The sequence below is a fragment of the Ovis canadensis genome, chromosome 24 (genome assembly GCF_042477335.2).
Source record: "Ovis canadensis isolate MfBH-ARS-UI-01 breed Bighorn chromosome 24, ARS-UI_OviCan_v2, whole genome shotgun sequence".
Lineage (NCBI taxonomy): Eukaryota > Metazoa > Chordata > Mammalia > Artiodactyla > Bovidae > Ovis > Ovis canadensis.
In genome coordinates, this window is record NC_091268.1 from 48,079,377 (window position 1) to 48,101,847 (window position 22,471).

Sequence of the window (22,471 nt, forward strand, 5' to 3'; positions counted from 1 at the left end):
AGTAATTGCAGCAGGCAGGCTCTTAGTTCCCTGACCAGGGATCAAACCCAGGCCCCCTGCATTGGGAACCTGGAGTCTTATTCACCAGACCACCAGGGAAGTCCCCTGGCTCCTTATTTAAAGAAGTATCTGGAAGGGCTGTTGTGAAGCCCCTGCCAGCAGAGCTCACCTTCCTCTTTTCAGTAGAAGCGGGGCAGCCAGCCAGGTGAGGGAAGCTCCCCGCAGGGGAGCAGGTGTATGGAACTGCTGCCCTTCCCCCCTCCAGCCTCACCCTCGCTTTGTCCCTGCTCCGATGATGATTGCTTTATTACTGTTTTCAGTCTGATATAATTCTGGCATTTTCCATAATCTTGATCTTTTCATTGATACCAGATTTCTATACAAAGTTTTGTATATAACATGATTATGTACCCACCAGAATACATTCCCCAGCAATTAGAACGTTTAAGATGCAGCTCCTAATGTTGCTTCTGCACATTCCTCATTTATTACTTTTGAAAGTGTTTTGTGATTTTTTTTTTTTTTGGTGCATGTGTTTACACATTCAATAACAATTCTCATTTAGAGTTGCAAAACACGAAGCCAATTTTGAACCCAGACAGATGGCAGCCAAATGAAGTTTAATTAAAGAATGAGTGCTTTGAATCAAATCACTTTAAAAAAGTACAGTACACTGAGATTCTGGGGAGGTTGCATAAACAGCATCTGGGCTCTCTTGCGGAAAGCAGGGCCTGCTGGCAGATCTGGGGGGCGGGGGAAGCGCTGGGTGGGCACATTCCGGACTAAGCAAACAGGCCGGGTAGCGGGTGGAGGGGAGGCGGCCAGAGGCCCCTAAGCACATCCTCGGTACTCAGCCCGGACACATCTCCTAAAGCCCTGAGCCTCCGGGACGGGAAGGAAAACGGATATAGGTGACCTCTTTGTTCAAAAGCTTTGTCTTGGGAAGGGGGATTCCCTTTATTTCTGCAATGAAGCCTGGCACCAAGGCACAAAGTTTCGCTGCACCAATCCGCCTATTTGCATGCGTCCGAAGGATGACAAAGGCGGAGAGTCCGGTCTTTCGGGGTTTCAGCGGCCTTCCCCAGGGCTCCCCGCCTCTCCGCGCAGCCGCCGGCTGCACCGTCTGGAGCACGCAAAGCCCCGCCCGCTCCGGGCAGGAGCCACTTCCGGCTCTGGCTGCAGATCTGAGCGCGGGGGCGGGGCGGCCTGGACCGGTCTAGACAACCGGGCGGCGCCAGCCCGGCGGCTGGGGCGCCAGGTGGGCCCGAGCCACGGGCCGGCCGGGCTACAGGGACGCAGGCCAGTGGCCAGGCTGGAGGCACGCTCACTGCCCAGTGGCTGCTGTGGAGAAGAAAAGGGCACAGATCGGTGGGGTGGGAGGCAGAGGAGGGGGACAGAGGGAGGGCCGGGCACTGAATGGTGCAGGGGAGGGAACGCAGTGGGGGCTTTTTAATGCAGGGAGAGACAGGATTAGATGGAGGAAGGCTGAGTGCCAGGAGAGAGGGTCTGACGGCAAGGTGGCAGTTACCATGCGGTCCTTGATCTCCTAGGCAGTTGATGCCTTGAGGGCAGTGGGTGGTCAATGGTAGGGGGTCGCCCCTCCCCTGATCCTGGAGATTAAAGGCGGACTGGGCTTAAAGCCAGGGAACTGAAGATGGAGTGGAGGGCCCGGCAGGTCCTGGGGCCACTGGAATGTGGCAGAGAGAGGAAAAGTCTGAGTGGGGGCATGCCAAGCTTGTGGTTGCGGCTTCTTGTGTCTTTCCAGGAGGAAGTCTGGAAGGCTGGGACAGGACCTTGCCTCTCGGCTCTGGGCACTGGGCTGACCCAGAGGGCTGGCGGGAGCTCCTGGCCTGTTTGGATTGTGTACTTAGCTGACTCAGGACTCAGTTCCTCCACATCGCAGGCTTCCTGCTGGACCCTGGCTGGACGCCGCAGTCCACCCTGACCCCTCCACGCCCCAGCACTGGCGTCTAACTGACCTCCAAGTCCTGTTGGCTGACCTCCTTGTTATTCTTCACCTGGCCCAAACCCCCACCAGCTCTGGCTGGGACAACAGCAAGAGCCTCCCACGTGGACTCCGGCTTCTCTCTCCTCTGCGGGGGAAGGCGTGCCCTTCCAAAATGTGCAGACCTGGTCTTGGTTCTCCCCTGGTACTCCGTGCTGTAGCTCTCCCCAGCGTCCCTCCTCACCTCTGCCCAGCCCTCAAGGTCTTCCACCAGGACCCAGGGGGAAAAGGATACAATGTAGCTGCAGAGCAGCAGGCTGGGCCCGCAGAGCCCACTGCATTTCTGCCCCGGTTCACCCCTCATCATAGTACCACATGCAGGGCACAGCGTGTGGACCACCCCTGCCCACCTTTCCATCTCACTTCCAGCCACTCTCCTCCCTTCCCCTGCTCCAGCAACTCCTTCTCGTTCCTAGAATGCCCAGGTTCTCAGTCCAGTCTCCCTGCCTTTACACATGTGGCTCTTCCCCATGACAGTGTCCAGCCCCAGCCCTCCCTATTTGTCCTGCCAGCTCCTAAGACCCTGATGCTGGAAAAATTGAAGGCAGGAGGAGAAGGGGACGACCGAGGTCGTGGTGGTTGGATGGTATCACTGACTCAATGGACGTGAGTCTGAGCAAGCTCTGGGAGATAGTGAAGGATGGGGAAGCCTGGTGGGCTGCAGTCCGTGGGGTCGCAGAGTTGGACATGACTGAGCAACTGAACAACAGCGTGCTTCAAGGACCGTTTCTTGAGTCTGTGCTAGGTAAAGGCACCCTGCCATGTGCTTCCAGGGCATCCTGTCCTTCCCCGGCTTCCCCATCAGGACTGAAGGAGTGGCCAGTATGGCCAGCCTGAATGACTGCCAGACCCTTTGGACTTGTTTTCTGAAGTTCAGTCTCATCACTTCCTTCACCTTTCCACCTGTCACCAAACTGGTCTTTCTGACCAGTAGCTGTGACCCACCACTTTGCTTAAATACCCTGAGCTCTAGCAAAAACCTGGGGCTTCCCAGGTGGTTCAGCTGTAAAGAATCTGCCTGCAAATGCAGGAGACATGGGTTCGATCCTTAAGTTGGAGGGTTCCCTTGGGAGAGGAAATGGCAACCCGCTCCAGTATTCTTGCTTGTAAGATTCCATAGACAGAGGAGCCTGATGGGCTACAGCCCATGGGGTTGAAAAGAGTCAGACACGACTGAGTGACTGAGTTTGTGCACACAGTAGCCAAAACCCGCCTCAGGGACTTCCCGAGCAGTCTGTGGTTGAGACTCGATGCTTTCAAAGCAAGGGGTGCAGGTTCAATCCCTGGTCTGGGAACTAAGATCCCACGTGCCGCACAGCGTGGCCAAAAAATAAAAAAAACCAAGAGCCATGTCACCTTTCCGGGCCCAACCCAAAGGTCCCGTCTCCAAGATGTCTTCTGTCTAGCTATGGAGATTCCATGTCTCCTTATCATATCTGACCTTGACTGCACCTGTTACTGGGGCCAGGACAAGATGACCCTCCACCACACGGCATGCTCCCTGAGGCCAGGGGCTCGGCCCTGCACTTCACCTTCTTCTGGTACTGCGTCCTGAGGTCGTGTGACCCCAGCAGCAGCAAAATGAATGAAGCCTGTACCCAGGGCCCTGTGGTCAGGGCCGTGGCCTCTGCTCTTGGCAAAGACGGAAGGCCTGGGCAGGCCAGCTGAGCCAAACTTCCTGACCTCATTCCAGGGACGGCAGCTGCAGCCACAAATTCCAAAAGAGAACAAGTAACAGTTAGGAACAGAAGCAATGATTTTTTTTTTTCTTTTTTCTTTTTACTTATTTAAAAAGGCCTTGGCGGCAGGAATATAGTGTAAAAATCATTGGAAAAACTAAAAGGCATCGATACATATCCGAATATACACTTTGTACATAAATTACATTTCCTTTAGTCTTTCTGAGTGAGGTCCTGATTCAGCACTGAGGTCTAGTAATTCAGAGGTCCCGGGAGTTGCACGTTCAGGCCGGCATAGTCCACCATGTACATTGGCCATTGCTAGAGAGAGGGGGGACAGACAGCCTGGGTTAGGACTCCAGGTGGCTCCGAGAGCCCCCCGGGACGATTTCTGAAGGACTTCCTCGGATGCTATTTATTTTGAGGCTGTGGGAGGCCCAGAGAGGGGGGTGTGACCTAAGATCTCACGGTTCACCAGTGACTGTCGGGCCAGGGCTGGAGCTTTCTGACCTGTTCCCACCTGTGTCCCAGGGACCAACCGTGTGGGCAAACGTGGGGAAGAAATTGGGGATCGCTCAGAACAGGTGGCCTGAGCCCCATAAACTTAGCCCCCTCCAGGCCTCAGGCTCCAGAGCAAGCCTTCCTGTCTCTCTGCGTGGCGGGAGGGTTGAAGGACCCTCTGTGAGCACCCTGGCAGGGACAGAGGCAAAGCCTGAACTGCTGTGCATTTTGGGAAGGGGTCCGAGCATAAACAAATCCTAAAGTCATTTTCAATTGGCTTCCAATTATTCTCCCCATTTGGACTTGGGATTCCAAAGCTGATATTTTGAAATCAGAAAGAACCCTTGGATTGTGCCTTTAATGAAGCTTTCCCCTCGGGAGGAGCCACGTGACAGAGCAGGTGGTGCTCTGGAGGTGGGGCGTCCATCCACCACTGACCAGCGTGAGGCTGCAGAGTTAATGGGCTTCTGTCCCCGGTTTTCCTCATCTACGTATTGTGGGTAACACCCATGCCTCACAGCCCTGTGGCTCAGAGCATGTGATGTGAGCACAGAGATTAGTCTAGCATCTGACTGCCCTAGGAACCCGGGAATCTGCTCAAGGTCCTATCGAGTGGGAGGAGGTGTCAAGTCCCTTCCCACTCTGAGGTCTCAGCTTGCCCATCTGCATAGTGGGCCTGTGAATTCCTTCCCTGGGGTGCCTGTGAGCACCTGATGAGAGGAGAGGTGGACTAGCTCACGGGTGGGGCAGGCAGTTGAGTCTGCAGACCCTGCTCAGCACCCGGCGTCTCCCCGCACCCTGGACCCACGCCCCAGTGTAGACGACCCTGCCCGAGTGCCGGCTGAAAGCCAAAGGGAAGAGCAGTCAGGTCCTGTTCTGCGCAACTTTACCACGAGTGAGATCTGGTTGGTGGATGCTACCGACTCCGGGTTAGAGGAGGAGGAAGAGGAAGACGAGGAGGAGGAGGAGGAGACGGAGTTTCCTTCGGAGACCCGCTTTCTCTTGCGCTTGGGAATGCTGCTGTCTTTGGCTGGTGGGAGAAAGGGTTGCTGATGCTGGGTGCCAGGGCCACTGTGTCTCACCTTCCTGACTTCTCCTTGGAGAAGGCCTTATTGGCAGGTTTGAAGTCCCCTTCTCAGCACTCAAGGCTCCTGATCCCCCAGCGGCTGAGGCCCATCTCCAGAGCCGCCTTCCCTGAGCAGCCCCCATGCCCGACTTGCCCACTCTCCTCCTCCCGCCCACTGTCTGCTTTGCTGACACTATGGCCTCCTCCTCCAGGGAGGCTTCCCCAGCAGGCTCAGCTCAGGCCCAGGGTTTCCTTATACCCTTCTCGGACCAGGTAGAGTCCAAGGTCCCAGGCTCCCCAGAACTCCCAGACTCAGAGCCATACAGCCTTGGGTCTCAGGGAGAGTCACTTAATGGCCTTGTACCTTCAGTTTTGTCGCAGGTAAAATGTGAGTGGGATTCTGCAGGTTTGCTGGGAGCATCTCATGAGATAATGTACCTGGTCCCCAGTAAATACTCAACAACCGAGAACTGCTATCAGTATGGTTGCTACTGTTACCACCGACATGTGATGGCCCAGATCTCACAATGCTGTGGCAAATGACAGGTCACAGGCCCTGGTGGACAGGCAGCGTCCCAGTGGAGAGAAAGCCTAGTTTAGAGCCAGAAGCCCGAAGTTCAAACTCCATAGCTGCCACTTACTAGCTGTGTGACCCTGGGAAAATGATGAACCTCTCTGAGCCAAAAGGGGAAAACTGTATGATACGAGACTCAAAGGAGACTAAGAGTTTGAAGGAACCCAGTACTAAGCCCAGCACAGAGCAGGACCAGCAGGGGTTGTGCTGTTACTGAATCCAATTCATGTGATTATGAAAGACTTAGCAAAAAGATTTGCAGTTATGTGTGGGGGACTTCCCTGATGGGCCAGGGGTTAAGAATCCGCCTGACAATGCAGGGGACACGGGTTCGATCCCTGGTCCGAGGAGATTCCACATGCTGAGGGGCAATGAAGCCCATGTGTCCGCATACCCCAGAGCCTGTGCTCCTCAACAAGAGAAGCCACCGTGATGAGACGCCCTCGCACGGCAACCAAGAGGAGCCCCTGCTCGCCACAACTAGGGAAAGCCCGCCCAGAGCAATGAAGGCCTAGTGCAGCCAAAAATTAAAAAAATTAAGATTCGCAGCTGTGTATTGGGAACTTCCCTGGTGGTCCAGTGCCAGGACTCCATGCTTTCACTGCAGGAGCTACAAGTTCCACCCCTGGTCAGGGAACTAAGATCTCCCTGCACGGTGTGGCTCCTCCCCAAATATTTGCAGCTGTGTGCTGTGTAAGTGGAGATTTGGGCTTGACTGAGTGGATACAGCTTATTGACAAAGCCCATGGAAAGGTCTTAATGACACGGATGAGGGCATGCTGGGCCTGGGTGGGCAACTGTCTAGCTGGTGAAGCAAAGCCAGAGGTTGGGGTCTGGATGCGGTATGAGTGGAGATCCCGGGAAACAGAAGACTGTGGAGGCAGAAGGAACCCAGGCTGTGAGCCAGGGAGGAGGGATTTTTGCAGGAGGCTCCACGTGCAGACAACTCAGAGGTGCTCACCCCGGGCTGTGGCCACCGTGGAGGTCACTGTAAGACCCTAAAGATGGCTATGGTGGGGGGCAGTGGATATGTCTCTGATAAAGTGAAAGTGTTAGTTGCTCAGTCGTGTCTGATTCTTTGCAATCCCATGGACTGCAGCCCACCAGGCTCCTCCATCCATGGGGATTCTCCAGGCAAGAATACTGGAGTGGGTAGCCATTCCCTTCTCCAGGGGATCTTCCAGGCCCAGGGATCAAACCCAGGTCTCCTGCGTTGGCGGGCGGATTTTTTTTTACCGTCTGAGCCACCAGGGAAGCCCGTTAAGTCTCTGATAATTTGTCCCAAACTCTCCTCCTGGAGGCCTCCATGGGGCCTTCTGCATGTTCGCCTCTGACTTGGGAGCAGCTCCCAAACCTAGTCACCTCCCTATCCCATACCATGCCCTTGGCATCAGCACATGCTAGAAGGCTGTGGCATTCCAGGGGAACTCTGACCATTTGGAGTTAGGACCTTAAGTCTCAGGCTGGGGTGGGGTAGCCTCGTTGAATCCTGTCACTGTCCCCACTGAACAGCCACGCTGGGGCCTCCAGTCCACTGTGGCCTGTGGTTCCGATGGATGGTCAGCACACCAGGCTCGAGGAGGCCACCAGCTCACTGTGTGGCCTTGCTAAGTCCCTTCCCCTCCCTGGGCCTCAGTTTCCCAGCTGTACCATGAGAGGTGGGACTAGATCAGCGCTGTTGTTTTTTGGCCGTGGCATGTGGCCTGTGAGATCTTAGTTGCCCAACCAGGGATTGAACCTGGACCCTCAGTAGTGAGAGTCCAAAGTCCTAACCGCTGGACTGCTGGGGAATTCCCTGTAAATCAGTGTTCTTAATCAGAGGTGCACCTTCCAATCCCTGGGCTCCAGCCTCTCAAGTCCTGTGACACACCTGCTTGATCAGAATCCCAGAGCTTCCCAGGTTCCAGGACCCTGAAAGGTTCTAGAAGACTAGGGTCTAGTGCAGGTGTTGCCCTGAAAATGCAGGCAGAGTCCAGGGGCCCAGCCAGTCTTGGGCAGCGCCCACCTGCCTCACCCCTGCAGGGCATAGGTCACCCCCTCTCCCCACCCCAGGTGGCGTCCCCATCCTACCTGATGCCCCCTCCTGCTTGGCTCCTGCCTGCCCCTCCTTATCTCTAGCTGATCTGCCAGGATCAGCTCTCCATGGCAGGGCCTCTCTGAAGGGCACCTGCAGGCTTCCTGGGACCTTCTGGGGATACTGGCCTTGCAGAAGGTCTCAGGGTTCCTGGGGAAGTTCCAGGCAGGACAACTACACTTTCCTCTATCGTGTGCCCCCTGGCCCAGCTGTGTCTGGTCCCCGAGAAGCAGAAGGGTGGCCTCTTTAGCCTCTGACTCACCTGGCACCTTGGCGTCACTGCAGATTTCTGCAAAAGGTCTGAAAAAGAGAGAAATGAGGTGGCAGTCAGAACACCAGGTTGCCCCTCCCCCTCCTCACCTGCTCCCTGAATGTGGGCAACATTGTGAGATGAAGAGGCTGCCACCAATGCTGGAACGTTAGCCAGAAAAGACCCAGATGAAAGTGGTCAGCGTCCCCGCCCAGAGCAGGTGGGGTGATGGCAAGCCTGGCACCGTCAGTGCCGAGCCACGTAGGTCACCCCTCTGACTGGTTTCCTCTAGAAAGCGAGGGTGTCGTCTGACCAAGTGATCTGAAGTGTGTGCCTACATTTATGTAAATGGATATACGAGATAGTACTATGTTTTAAATACATCTTTTTTTTTTTAAAGGAACCTGGATTCTTTTTTTTTTTTCTTTTAATGTTTATTTTTATTTAGTGAGTTTTGGCTGTGCTGGGTCTTCATTGCTCTCTCTAGTTTCGGCAAGTGGGGGCTACTCTCTAGCTGCAGTTCCAGGGCTTCTCACTGTGGTGGCTTCTCTTGTTTCAAAGCATAGGCTCTAGGGCACACGGGCTTCAGTACTCGTGGCACCCAGGCTCTAGAGCACAAGCTTAGCAGTTGTGGCACACGGGCTTAGTTGCCGCACGGCGTGTGGGATCTTCCTGGATCGGGGACTGGACTCTTGTCTCCTGCGTTAGCAGGCGGTTTCTTTACCACTGAGTTATCAGGGAAGCCCTACTATGTCTATAACTTTTTATTTTAATGATTATTTTACTTGCAGCATTATTATAAGAACCTCCCCAAATTAGCTGTAACCTAATTTACATATATATGAAACTCCAATACTTTGGCCACCTCATGCGAAGAGTTGACTCATTGGAAAAGACTCTGATGCTGGGAGGGATTGGGGGCAGGAGGAAAAGGGGACGACAGAGGATGAGATGGCTGGATGGCATCACTGACTCGATGGACGTGAGTTTGAGTGAACTCCGGGAGATGGTGATGGACAGGGAGGCCTGGTGTGCTGCAGTTCATGGGGTCATAAAGAGTTGGACACGACTGAGCGACTGAACTGAACTGATATATGGGAAACATGGAAGGAAAACCCCAGAATGTCTTCTCTCTGAGAGGTACACCTACTGGGGGTGGGTGGGCATTTTCTCCTATTTTCCAGAAGTTACTTCAGGGGGTGAACATACATGAGAAGGGAGGGAAACCTCTACTTTTGAGGCCCTGCTGAATAATCTGGGGCTTCACTTGTGGCTCAGCTGGTAAAGAATCCGCCTGCAACACAGGAAACCTGGGTTCCATCCCTGGGTTGGGAAGATCCCCCAGAGAAGGGGAAGGCTACCCACTCCAGTATTCTGGCCTGGAGAATTCCATGGACTATATAGTCCATGGGGTCACAAAGAGTCAGACATGACTGAGCGACTTTCACTTTCACTGAATAATATGATTTCTCCCCACAGATCAATAGATATTTTACTGTATCTTTATCACGAGTCCAAACAAGCCTCTGGCATATTGCTATTTCTGTAGCTGGACAACTCAGATCAGTTGAATGATACAATTTTTTTGACACAATTATTTTACTTTATATTATTTTATTAAAAAAAAGTTTTGGCTGCCCCCTCCCCCCTCAAAAAAAGTTGTATTTTTAAAATAAAAAAGCCACAATATGTGTGGCTTGTGGAGTCTTAGCTCCCTGACCAGGGATCAAACCCAGGCCACTGCAGGGAAAACGCTGAATCCTAATCACTGAACCGCCAGAAAGGTTGAGACTCTGCGCTTCCACTGCAGGCAGCGTGGGTTTGATCCCTGGTCAGGGAACTAGATCCCATATGCTGAAACTAAGCACAAGGACTTCAGCTACTGAGCCCGGGAGCTGCAATGAAGGCCCAGCATAGCCAAAATAAATGAATGAGTGAATAAATAAATAAAAATTTAAAATAAAAAAACCCTCAAAAACAGGGAGTGTAAAACTGGAAAGAAAATATGGGAATAGAACAGAAAGTCAAAGAAATGCACCACCAGTGTTAACTCTAAATAGGTGGGTTATGGGTTATCTTCCTTCCTTCTACCTTTTATATTTTCCAAGTTTGCTGTGCGTATTGTTTTTAAATCCGAAAAATAATCAAATAAACTACCGTATTTAAAAAAGTATATAGGGATATACAATAAAATACAGACAGTGGCTATTTCTAGGGTTGGGGGTACTGAATTACTGTTATTTTCTAAATACAGTAAAACAGGTAAAAATGAGTGGCATAGTAAAAAAAAAATCAAATTTAATTAAAATTGAAAAAATAAATACCTATGAATGCTGAGGCCATGTGTTTCAATTGAAAGGGGTTAGAATCAGGACATCTGGCACTATAGCCTAAGTGCTTGTGTCCCCGAAGAATTCAAATGTGGAAAAATACCTAATTCCCAGTGTGATGATATTTGTTGGTGGCGCCTTTGAGAAGTGATTAGATATGGAGGGTAGAGCCCTCATGAACAGGATTAGTGCCTTTATATAAGAGGTCTCAGATTGCTCCCTCATGCCTTCCACCCTGTGAGGACAAAGTGAGAAGATGCTCACTCATGAACCAGGAAGAGCCTCGCCAGGGACCAAATCTGCTGACACGCTGATCTTGCCCTTCTCAGCCTCCATAATAGTGAGAAATAAAGTTCTGTTGTTTAAGCCACCTGGTCCGTGGTACGCTGTTACAGCAGCCTGCACAGACTAAGATGTCTGGGTCCGGAGCCCAGCTGACCCACTGTGACTTACACTGTCCCTTTCTCACTCTGGATATCTGTTTCCTCATCTTTTAAGAGGAGACTGCTGGGACTTCCCTGGCAGTCCAGTGGTTAGGACGTGGCCTTCCAGTGCAACAGGTGCGGGTTCAAGCCCTTGTCAAGGGAGTTAAGATCCCAAACACCTCGAGGCCAAAAAACCAAAAAATAAAACAGAAGCGATATTGTAACAAATTCAATAAAGAGTTTAAAAATGGTCCACATCAAAAAAAAGAAAAGATGAAAGACAGCTAGGCTGCCTACCTGATTCTGTGCAAGTGAGAGTTTCCTCTCTCTCCTTTTCTCGCTGTTTCTGTTTTGGACTCCTGGCTGGGCCAGCTCTGAGGGTTCCCCTCCCAGATCCAGACAGCACCCTCCCTCCCCCGCGCCCCCCCATACCCCCTGCAGCAGGTGCCGGGGGCACTCACTGGAGCTGGTTGATGATGACCATGCGGACGTGCTCGCGGGCCTTCAGGATCTTCTCCAGCCGGTGGATGTCGTATGTGTTGGGGTTCCGGAAAGGGATGTCGTCAGGCAGGCCCGTGACCTCAACGGCGTCTGGGCTGTCCCGGATCAGTTTGTAAGGGACCAGCACGGGCCGGTTCAGGCCCAGAGCCTCACCTAGAGTGCACAGGGGGTCAGGGTGAGGGAAGATTCCCTGGTCTAAGGCGAGCTCTCTGGGGAAGGGCTGGGACCCAGCATGGCCCACTCGGTAGCCACTGTACCCCAGAGAGTTTGTAAGTCAACACACACACCACTGGTTGGTTTGTTTGAACCCAGTTAGCAAAACTAAAAATCCAGGGGTGGGGGATGAGGAGGGAAGGATTGGGAGTTTGGGATTAGCAGGTACAAGCTATTATATCTATATATATATATATATAGATAGACAGATAGATAGATAGATAGGGTGGATAAACACCAAAGTCCTACTGTATAGCACAGGAAACTGTATTTAATATCCTGTGATAAACGAGAATGGAAAAGAATATGAAAAAGAATATATATATATTTATAAAACTGAGTCACCTTGCTGTACAGCAGAAATTAACACAGCATTGTAAGTCATTTTTACTTCAATAAGTTAAAAAAAAAATCCAAGGAATTCCCTGGAGGTCCAGTGGTTAGGACTGCTTGCTTCCACTGCAGGGGGCATAGGTTTGATCCCTGCTTGGGGAACTAAGATCCTGCAAGGCCAAAAAAATATATATATAGATGTAAAATCTACTCCTGTTGTGTTAGAAAAAATAAAAGACCCTACTTAGGTATTTATGGACAAAATGACGGGATGTCTTAGGTTTGTTTTAAAAGACTAAAGCTATCAAACCATGCCTATGGAATTCTGTCCATGGGATTCTCTATGGACAATACTGGAATTCTCTATAGAGAATTCTCTAAGCAAGAATACTGGAGTGGATTGCCATGCCCTCCACCCGGGGATCTTCCCAACCTAGGGACTGAACCTAAGTCTCCTGCATGGGCAGGTGGGTTCTTTACCACTAGTACCAACCCAGGAAGCCCAATGAACTGGGCTTAGATATAAGATTGGCTAAATGTCGATAAACACAGAAGCCAGGTCTGTGGATTACACGGTGGGTCACTGAGTCATTCTCTCTGCTTTGAAAGCTGATTTCAAAATAAAAAGTGAAAAAGCCACAGCAAACCACACAGCAGAGTTGCTTCCTGTTACTCTCAAAACGAAACCCCAAGTCCTGGCCTGCCCGCCTCTCTGCACTCATCGAGAACCTCTCCCCCGCCGCACCTTCCCACTCCTGGCCCACCAGCCTTCTCACTGCTCCGCAGTCACTGAGCTGTTCCCTACGCCTGGCAAGCGTCCCTCTGTTTGTCCCCCGTGACATGCAAGTTCCTGCTCAAACGTCCCTTCTTCCAAGGAGCTTTCTTGTTCACTGATCCAGCCATGGATACGCCCCCATTACCCCTGCCTCCTCATCACACTTCCACACTTTCCCGCTTTCCTTCGTCACTCTCTGAAATTCTTAAAAAAAAAAATCGTCTTCTAACTCTCAACTACAATACAAACTAGATAATACTGCTAAATTCATCACAAACAAAACATATACAGAGCTGCCCAAGAGGCAAGAGGTGCAAGCAACAGGTGTCTTTCAGTGGATGAGTGGACAGACAAAATCTAATGCAGATGCTGCTGCCGCTGCTGCTAAGTTGCTTCAGTCGTGTCCGACTCTGTGCGACCCCACAGAGGGCACATACTAGGGAATCTTATTCAGCCTTTAAGAGGAAGAAAATTCTGACACAAGCTGCAACATGGATGAACCACAAACACTGTATCTTTTCACTTATGTGAGGTCTGAGAGTACTCAAATTCATAGAAACAGAAAGGAGGAGGGGAAAATGGTGAGCTGTTATTTAATGGGTGTGAGTTTCAGTTTTGCAAAATTAAAAAGTGGTGGAAAACAAAAATGTATACAGAGCACCTAGTGTTGCCTGACACTCAGTAATCTAGAAACTGCTCCGCTGGTGGTGGCTGTATTATCAGCTGTGCCACCCTGGTTCTTCCCTGGCACCTGGATGCCTTCTGCAGGGGACTTGGCACTTTGCATCATTTCCATGGCCAGTTCCCTCCCCACATTGAGCCCCCCTGATGGCGGGATCAGACTCCTTCTTCTAGATTCTCAGGGCTGAGAGTGTGCCGGGCAGACAAGCGTCTGTGTGAAGAGGCGCTTGGCCGTGCCCCACGGCCTCTGCCACACAGCCCAGCCCTAGAGGCGCTTGAGGCTGACCGCTGTCCCAGCTGTGTGTACCGCTGACTGTTTCCTCTCCCCAGCCGCTTTCTTGGTTGGGGGGGAGAATGAGGAGTCAGCTCCCATCAGTCACAGTGCAACTATGTCCCCAGGGAGCAGACAGGTCAGCTGGGGACAACTGGAGGCCAGGCTGGCTGCAGAGGCAGGGGGACCCCAAGGAAGGCTGCCCCGCAGCCCTGCCCTCCCTCCCTCGCTAGGCACTGACCGTATTTCTCGTTGAAGAGCTCCTTCACCTGCTCCCGGAGGATCACCTTCTCCCCGAGCCTGTTGGCATCATCTTCATCTACGAGAGGAAGGCAAGGGGGCGTGAGGGTCCCCACGGGCTTGGCCCCAGGTCCTGCTCCTTCTCCCACACGGCGGTCCAGACCCGCGCTGGCTGGCACAGGCTCTCCAGGGCCCGACCACTCCCCTGCAGCCTGTTGCTGGCCTCAGCCATCTGTCCATACATCCATTCACCCATCTGTCCATACATCCATCCACCCATCCCGCATTCTCTGAACAGCTTCCCCAGCCCAGGCCCCGCATCAGGCACGCAGCACCCCGAGGAGAAGGAGGCCAGGAGCCTCCTCCCAGGGACTCACAGCCTAGCAAGGTTGACAGCGAGGCTGCGTGCCCCCCAGAAGTGTGATCGGGGACACCCCCGAGGAGATGGGAGAGGGGGCATGTTCAAGGGGGGGTGGTCTCTTGGAAGGCAGGATGGAGTGTGTGTGGGGAAAGACACCCCAGGTGTAGGATCAGCCCCCTGCACAGGCATCGAAAGGTGAAAGGTCAGTGTGCTGGCTGCGGCTGAAGCACAGGGTGGGGCCAGGGGAAGGGGATAGGGTGGGTTGGGGGGTGGGGAGGTAGGGGGGGCTTGTGCCAGCCTGACTGAGCTGGGTTTGCAGGAAGTCATCACCTGGCTGCCTCGCAGACCCAGAGCCCAAAGCTTGTGACTAGGCAGGTTTTGGGGTTGTAGGGCTGCACACGTTTCCTGGTCAGTGTCCAGGGGGGCCCTTGGTGGGGCACCTTCTGCCCGGACCCTGTGCTCCCCTCCCTCAGCCCTCTCCTTGGCCTGGAAGAGCAGCTGGGGTCAGTGGAGCCCCCAGAGACAGGCCTGGGCTGGGCCAGAGAGAAGCGGGGCATGGACGGTGTAGAGGAGGTCCTGGCAGAGCAGCCGTGGGCATGTGTCCCAGGAGCGGGTGTTCCAGGAAGGGCCCCAGGGCACCCTGGCACAGTTCACCACACGGGCTGGGTCTCGGGGGGTGGAGGCGGGGAGCTGGAAGCCGGCAGGGAGCCAGGGCCTGGGAGGTGAGGGGCAGAGCAGACAGAATGGGTCGGCGAAGAAAAACAACCCCTGTTCTAATCTGGAAAAATCTCACAGAACTCAGTTCCATTTGGGAGGCCCAGGGCTCCGTGCCACTCAGACTGTCTGCTGCCCCCGCCTGCACTTCACACCCCAGGCACGAGGCCCAGCCTTTCCCTGGCTCCACCACCAGGGAGGAGCCTCGCCTGCCCAGCCCTGCAGGGCATAGAGCTTCCCACACCGCCTGACACCCCTCCTCCCCTCCTCCGTCACCCACTGCCCTCCCAGTCCCCGCCCCCCCCCCCACGATAGCCCTGTCTGGTCCAGTTCATGCCCACGCTCCTGGTTCTAGCATCCAGATATCCGAATCTCAGAGTTCCGGGATCTCTCTCTCTTCAAGCACGACCAATCAGCCATCCGGGTGCCAGGGGGCACTGCCAGCATCAGACATCCCAGATAACATCTTCTTCCTGCGTCCCCATCTCGGGGAGTGATGGCTGCACCTGGCCACAGAGACCCCGAACTCGGCACCCGGGAGCCCTCCCACCTTCCCACACACCCCATCAGAGCCCTTCCCCATGGTTTTCAGGATCCCAGAGGTGGCAGCATCAACCTGACCTTCGTCCATGTCAGCAGACAACTAGGACACAGTCCTGGGTCCCGGGGCCACCCCAAGCCTGCACGGAGGTGGAAGACAGTCTCTATCCAGTTACTCCCCCTGCCACCAGGGATGGCTCCGGGACTCTGCGTGGAGCCAGGGAAAGATCAACCTGGATCCACCCAACGTGCACCAGACACTCCGCCGGCAGCTTTCCCAGACACGGTCATGGCCGTTGCTCACCACAGTCGAGGCCACAAAGGTTCAGAGAGGTTAAGTAACCTGCCCAAGGTCACACAGCCGCACAGGGCCAGGAATACCCTATTTGACCCAGGAGTCTGGGTCTTTCGCTCTACCAGGCACACTGGGTTTCCTGAATTTTCAGTTTCCCATCTCTAGAAAGCAGGGTTGATCTTTAAGGTGTTTCCTCTAAATCTCTCGTTCTATCAGCTCATAGTTCCACGCCTCTGTCTCCTCTCAAGCCCAGGGCAGGGCCAGGACCCAGTCGGTATATGACATAGCCTTCTGGATTAAAAGGAAGTAGACAGGGGACTTCCCTGGTGGTCCAGTGGTTGGCTGCCAGTGGAGGGGACATAGGTTCGATCCCTGGTCGGGGAAGATCCCACATGCTACAGGGCAGCCAAGCTGGTGCGCCACCACTACTGAAGCCCGAAAGAAGCCACCACAATGAGAAGCCTGGCACTGCAGCTAGGTCGTCCCCGCTCGCTGCAACTAGAGAAAGCCTGTGTGCAGCTACTAAGGCTCAGCGCAGCCATAAATAACAAACTAACAAAAGGAAGTCGACAGCACCTCAAAGACAAGCCTGCAAGCTCAGGTTCTCGTGGTTGCTGGATGTGACTGTCACCTGGGCACGCGGGTGTGTCTGGGAGCGTGGGGCTCACTCACCCACCCCGCCTTCCCCTGCAGACCCCTGCTGCTCCGCTGCCAGTGGGTGGAGAGAGACACAGGGCGGCCCTGAGCATCACACTGCCCGCGCCTTGGGGGAGAGGCAACACCAGGCTCCGGGAGGGCAAAGAACTTGGAGTCGAAAACCTAGGCTTGTGTTGGTTCAGTCACGGGTGGGTTGTGTCACCTCTCAGCATTTCTGTTCACTGTCCTAAAACAATATTTGTCTTGGACAAATATTTCACAAGCACGGTCCCATGGGGATGCAGTGCTGACCTTGAATCAGAGTACAGAAAACAGTCCGAGATGAGGCAGGCGACAGTGAGGAACACGGGGTGACCCTTCGGGCTTGAGAACTGTCAGTGAGAGCCTGGTGGAAGCACAGGGAGCGAGGGGGACCCCCCCCACCCAGCCGGGGATCATGGAGGGCTTCTCGGAGGGGGTGACAGCTGTGCCCCCCAAGGCCCTGTGGGACTCAGCCCGATTGGCGTACATCGGGGCTCCAGGCACTCCATGAGTGCTCAACAGATGTTTTGTGAGTGTGTGTGCGCGTGTGCTCGGTTGCATCCGACTCTTTGTGACCCCACAGACTGTAGCCTGCCAGGCTCCTCTGTCCTTCATTATCTCCCAGTTTGCTCAAACTCATGTCCATTGAGTCGGTGATGCCATCCAACCATCTCATCCTCTGTTGCCTCCTTCTCCTCCTGCCCTCAATCCTTCCCAGCATCAAGGTCTTTTCCAGTGAGTCAGTTCTTCGCATCAGGTGGCCAAAGTATTGGAGCTTCAGCATCAGTCTTTCCAATGAATATTCAGGGTAGATTTCCTTTCGGATGGACTGGTTTGATCTCCTTGCAGGGACTCTCCTGATTTCCTCCAAGGGACTCTGTGTACTTGGAGGAAAAAGGAGGGAAGCCCTCGTGGGATGAGGGCTAAGGAGGGACCCAATATTTGGGAGGTTGAACTTGAACCACAGGTGCCCTCACATTACCTCCAGCCTTGCAGGGGTAGGGATGAACACACTCGGGTCCGGGCTCAGAGATGCCTAGGACAGAGCTGGTCTGCTGTGATGTGAATTGTGGTCACCGTCCCCAGCTGGCCCCCACAAGTCCTGGCGAGCCCCAGACATGGGGGAGGAAGGCCACGCTCCCTGCTAGCCTGCATGGCTCAGCCCAATGGGCCTCTTGGCAGGCTGTAGGTCGGTCACCTCCTTCCTGACACTGCCAGGCTCCTGCCACCACCATCATATGCCCACTGCCTGGAGAGGCGGCAGCCAGGCCGGTGGTCACCAGGGACCTCCCCAAGGACGGCCGTGGGCAGGGCGGGGCGGCCCTGGCAACCATTACCACTAAGTCTGGTCTGCTAATGAGCAAAACGAGGATCAGAGAAAATGAGAGAGAGTGTGTGTGTGTTGGGGGGCATGGTGGTGGTGAGGCACAATTCCTGGGGCCCGTGCGGTCTCGGCCAGAAACCCCATGGTCTTTCATAGACTGAGGTACAGCCTTGTTGCTGGAATTTAAGACCAGTTAAGAACACACGCTCTGAAGTTTGGCTGCCTGGTCTCAAGTCTCGGCTGTTATCAGCTCACGAAGATCGTGATCGCCACTGCATTTCCTTGTTTGGAAAGATGCAACAACGACCCCACGGAGCTGAGGACGTCCTGCCCGTGCCTGGCGTGGTCTCGGGCTAGTTGTCATTACTCTTCTTCCCCAGGAGGACCTGACGGAGTGTCTGTAAACCCAGGCTGGCTGTAAGGACCCCGATGGTTGCAAACGTTTCAAAATGTTCTCCATTTGGAAACATCACAGGGCTCCATGCGGAGGCTGTGTAGCCTCCAGGTACCTGCTTGAATGCCTATGGACAGTGGGGAGAAAGGGCATCCCCAGGGCCAGTGACAGCAGATTCCAAGGCAATCTTGACTGTACCCCCTAATGCTGTGTGGTGTTTGGAAAAGCACTCAACCTCTCTGAGTCAGTTCTGACATCCCTCCAATGGGAATCCTGACCTGTCAGGGAGGGATTTAATGATACGACATAAAAAAAAAGTAAGGTCTTATACCATCAATGTCCAGTCATCACTGACATGATTACCAGACCACTGCCTCAGTCATCTCACGTACTCTCAGGAAATGAAATCTGACCTAGGAAACTCTTCCAGAAAATGGAAGTTTAATTTCTTTTAACTCTCTGGGTTTGCTTGACTCATTTAGGGGAGGACATTTTCTAAAACTCATCAAGCGGGCTTCCTCGGTGACTCAGTGGTAAAGAATCCGCCTGCCAATGCAGGAGACCTGATTTCGATCCCTGATCCAGGAAGATCCCACGTACTTTGGGGCAACTAAGCCCATGTGCCACAACTACTGAGCCTGCACCCTGGGGCCCGGAAGCTGCAACAACTGAGCCCGCGTGCCCTAGAGCCCGTGCTCACGACAAGAGAGGCCACCGTAACGAGAAGGCCGTGCGCCGCAACGAGAGAGCGGCCCCCTCTCGCCACAACTAGAGACAGCAGCGAAGACCCAGCACAGCCAGAAATGAATAAAAATAAACATTAACAAAAACCCCACACCAAGTACCCCTTTCTAATAAAGCACACAGTTTGGGGGTAGGAGGAGGTCACCCTCATGACCGGAACCCCAGTGCCATCCAGAAAGTGCTGCTGAACTTGCCCAGGCTGCAGTGACCCGTCCCCCACTGCCCTGGGCTGGCATTTCTCCTGCCCAGTTTTGCTTTTTCCAGTTTTCTGGGTTCTCTCTCTATGGTCTGCCCCAGGAGCTCTCATCTTGTCCTTTCTAATCGGCTGTCTGTTAGCCCAAGGATTAACTGAATTTTGCCTGAGGGAAAGCAAGCAACCAAGCTTATTAAATCACAGCCATGCTGGGTACATAGTTTTAAGCCAGGCAGCTCAGGGTGACGCCTGGGGTGGCCCCACAACGCTCTCCAGGGGCAAAGTACAAGAGCCCGGAGCAGCCTGGCCTTTCTGCGCCTAGTCTGAGGTGCCCAGCTCAGGCTGATGACTGTGTGCTGGGAATCACATTCCAAAATGACACAGAGGCAGCCAGCAGCGAGAGAGGGGACAGGCCAATCTCCGGGGGAAAAAATATAATAACTATTTCTCCTCTCTCCTCTCAAAGCAGCCTCTCCTCTCTGCCGGGCTTGGACTGGGCGATCCAGCCATAAACCAGACCCGTGGACTTCCCTGGTGGTCCAGCGCCTGCCAATGGCAGGTGACCTAGGTTCAATCCCTGTTCCAGGAAGATCTAACATGTGGCGGGGCAACTAAGCCCATGTGCCCTAAATCCTGAAACAAGAGAAACGACTGCAATGAGAAGCCCGCACACTGCAACGAGAGAAAGCCCATACACAGCAACAAAGACTCAGGGCAGTCAAAAATAGATAAACTCACTAAAATAATACCGATTGTTTTTAATTGTTATTTTTGATTGTCACCTGGCTTCCCAGGTGGCGCTAGTGGTAAAGAGTCCACCTGCTGATACAGGAGACGCAAGAGATGCGGGTTTGATCCCTGGGTCGGGAAGATCCCCTGGAGAAGGAAATGGCAACCCACTCCAGTATTCTTGCCCGGAGAATCCCATGAACAGAGGAGCCTGGTGGGCTACAGTTCATGGGGTTGCAAAGAGCACACACACACACACACAGAATGATAATAATAATTTAAAGTAAAAAAGTAGACCCAAGTGTCTACTTGGCCTGGGTCTCAAGAGGCCAGAAGATGGATATCCATAGGCACCCCACCTTGGTGGAATAGCTGCCTTGTGCAGGGAGCAGGGCTCACTCAGATAGGGGACAAGCCACATCCTTCCCTGGGCCCCTGTGACTCGTAGGATACTGCACTTTCCTGGCACCAGGCCTTCGCCAGGAGAAAGGATACACTCAGTTCACCTCTTAACCCTTTCCAGGATCTGTCTGTAGGGCAGCAGGAGTCATCTGTTTTGCAGATGGACTAACTGAGGCTCAGAGAGGGGACAGCCGTGCTTCAGTGGGGTGGAAGCCCTCGCCCGTGATCTCATGTACCCAGGAGAATCTTTCGTACGTATGCCAAAGGAAACATGCTCAGGTGGGCTAAAGAGCACTCTCAGTAGCAGCAAGTAACAGCAAGACCCAGACAGCCTAAGACAGGAAAATGAATGAACTGATCGTGGTATAGTCAGTGCAGCGGAATATTACTGAGCCCTGAAAAAAACAGCTATGGCGACACATTTTAATGCTATGTTATGTCTTGTAATGTGACAGAAGCAAGTTCCAAACTTTCTATAATAGGATACCTTGGGGACTTCCCTGGTGGTCCAGAGGTTAAGAATCTGCCTTCCAGTGCAGGGGACGCAGGTTTGATCCCTGGTCAGGGAACTAAGATCCCACATGTGACAAGACCCCATATGCTGTTGAGCAACTAAGCTGGCAATGAGGAGTGCAAAAGCCACAACCAAGACCCTACGCAGCCAAAAATAGATAGATACGTAAATTTAAAACAAATTCTAAAAAAAAAGTTTTAAAAAAAAGCAAAATGAAACAATTTTTGTTAAAGCAAGTATTTTATGCAATAGACATTTAAAAAAAAAAACTCGTGAGCAGTGATTAAATCACAGGGGATGACACCATCAAAGACATTTCTGGGAATCTGAATACAAACTGTATACTAGATGAGAGGGAGTTAGCAAGTTTCATAAGTGTGACAATGGTATTATAGGTCTGCAAAAAAGAAGAGCATTGTTCTGGAGAGATGTGTGTTGAAATATTTAGGCGTGAAGAGTCAAGATGTGCCTGCAAGTTACTTTGATGGAGAAAGAGGCAGAGACAGAAACCAATGGGGATGGGGTCTGTGGGTGGGAGAGAGACGAGGAGGGAGGGAGGGAAGGAATTTGGCAAAATGTTAAGAATTAATGTGCTGTGCTTAGTCGCTCAGTCGTGTCTGACTCTTTGCAACCTCATGGACTGCAGCCTGCCAGGCTCCTCTGTCCATGGGATTCTCCAGGCAAGAATACTGGAGTAGGTTGTCATGCCCTCCTCCCGGGGATCTTCCTGACCCAGGGATCAAACCCAGGTCTCCTGCATTGCAGGTGGATTCTATACCGTCTGAACCACCAGCTCCCAATGACTCCAGGAAATTCCCTGGCAGTCTAGTAGTTAGGACTCCGCTCTTTCACTGCAGAAGGCCCAGGTTCAACCCCTGGTTTGGGGAACTAAGGTCCTGTAAGACGAGAGTCTTGGCCAAAAAGAAAAAAAAAATTAGTGAATTTAGCAAAAGAATATACTGACAGGCATTATACTATTCTATTCTTTTTTGCCTGTAGTTTTGCAATTTTGCAAGAAATAAAAACCCCCAAGAGAATGAGACACATAAAATTCAGAATATTTGTTCCCGGGAGAGAGGCAGACAAAATGAAGGACAGCATGTGGGTGGGTATGTTACTGGCACTGTTCTGATTCTTAAATGGGTTGTGGGTTCACAGGTGTTCACTGCAGTATTTATTAACAAGCGCCCAAACAAGTATGTATGCATACGAATGAAAGAATAAAAATAAATGAATACTCAATGCAGTGTGGTATCCCGCATTGGAGTCTGGAATGTGAAGAGGATATCAATGGAAAAACTGAAGAAATCTAGCCTATAGTTTAGTCCATTGCAGGCACCATCTAATGTTGAATTTTGACAAGTGGACCATGGTTCTACAAGATGTTAGCGTCCTACAGGGGTCAGACCGTATTTAGGAATTCTGTACTATCTTTGCAAGTATTTGTAAATTAAAAATTATTTCAAAATAAAAAGTTACAGCCATCAATCAATTGATTGCTTGTTACATGCAGGGATGGATGGCAGGGTGAGTCATGTGCTGGGGACTATGATGGAGCTGATCAGTACATGGTGTTCCCTGGGTCAGGGGAGGGAAGAAGGCATGCCTTCTTTCCCAGGGTTCTCTAGGGCTGGGCTCTGTGCCTCCATCAATCCATCTCCCTTC

At 52.6% G+C, this 22,471-nt stretch overlaps 1 protein-coding gene across 14 annotated transcripts in view; it reads right to left on the reverse strand.

The window, feature by feature from the left end:
* Positions 1-603: 603 nt before the first annotated feature.
* Positions 604-22,471, reverse strand: part of GTF2IRD1 (GTF2I repeat domain containing 1) — a 119,219-nt gene continuing 97,351 nt past the window's right edge. For 5 of the 14 annotated variants that reach the window (XM_069571006.1, XM_069571005.1, XM_069571002.1 and 2 more), the window contains 4 exons: positions 13,920-13,997; positions 11,366-11,558; positions 8,162-8,199; positions 604-1,341 (listed from right to left, as the gene is read on the reverse strand). In XM_069571006.1, the coding sequence (XP_069427107.1) occupies positions 1,325-1,341; positions 8,162-8,199; positions 11,366-11,558; positions 13,920-13,997 (326 nt within the window). In that variant the 3' untranslated portion in view covers positions 604-1,324. Of the gene's footprint in view, positions 1,342-3,740; positions 4,006-5,075; positions 5,216-8,161; positions 8,200-11,365; positions 11,559-13,919; positions 13,998-16,758; positions 17,391-22,471 lie in introns of those variants that run through there. The other 9 variants (XM_069571001.1, XM_069570999.1, XM_069570997.1 and 6 more) reach the window with 3 other exon arrangements.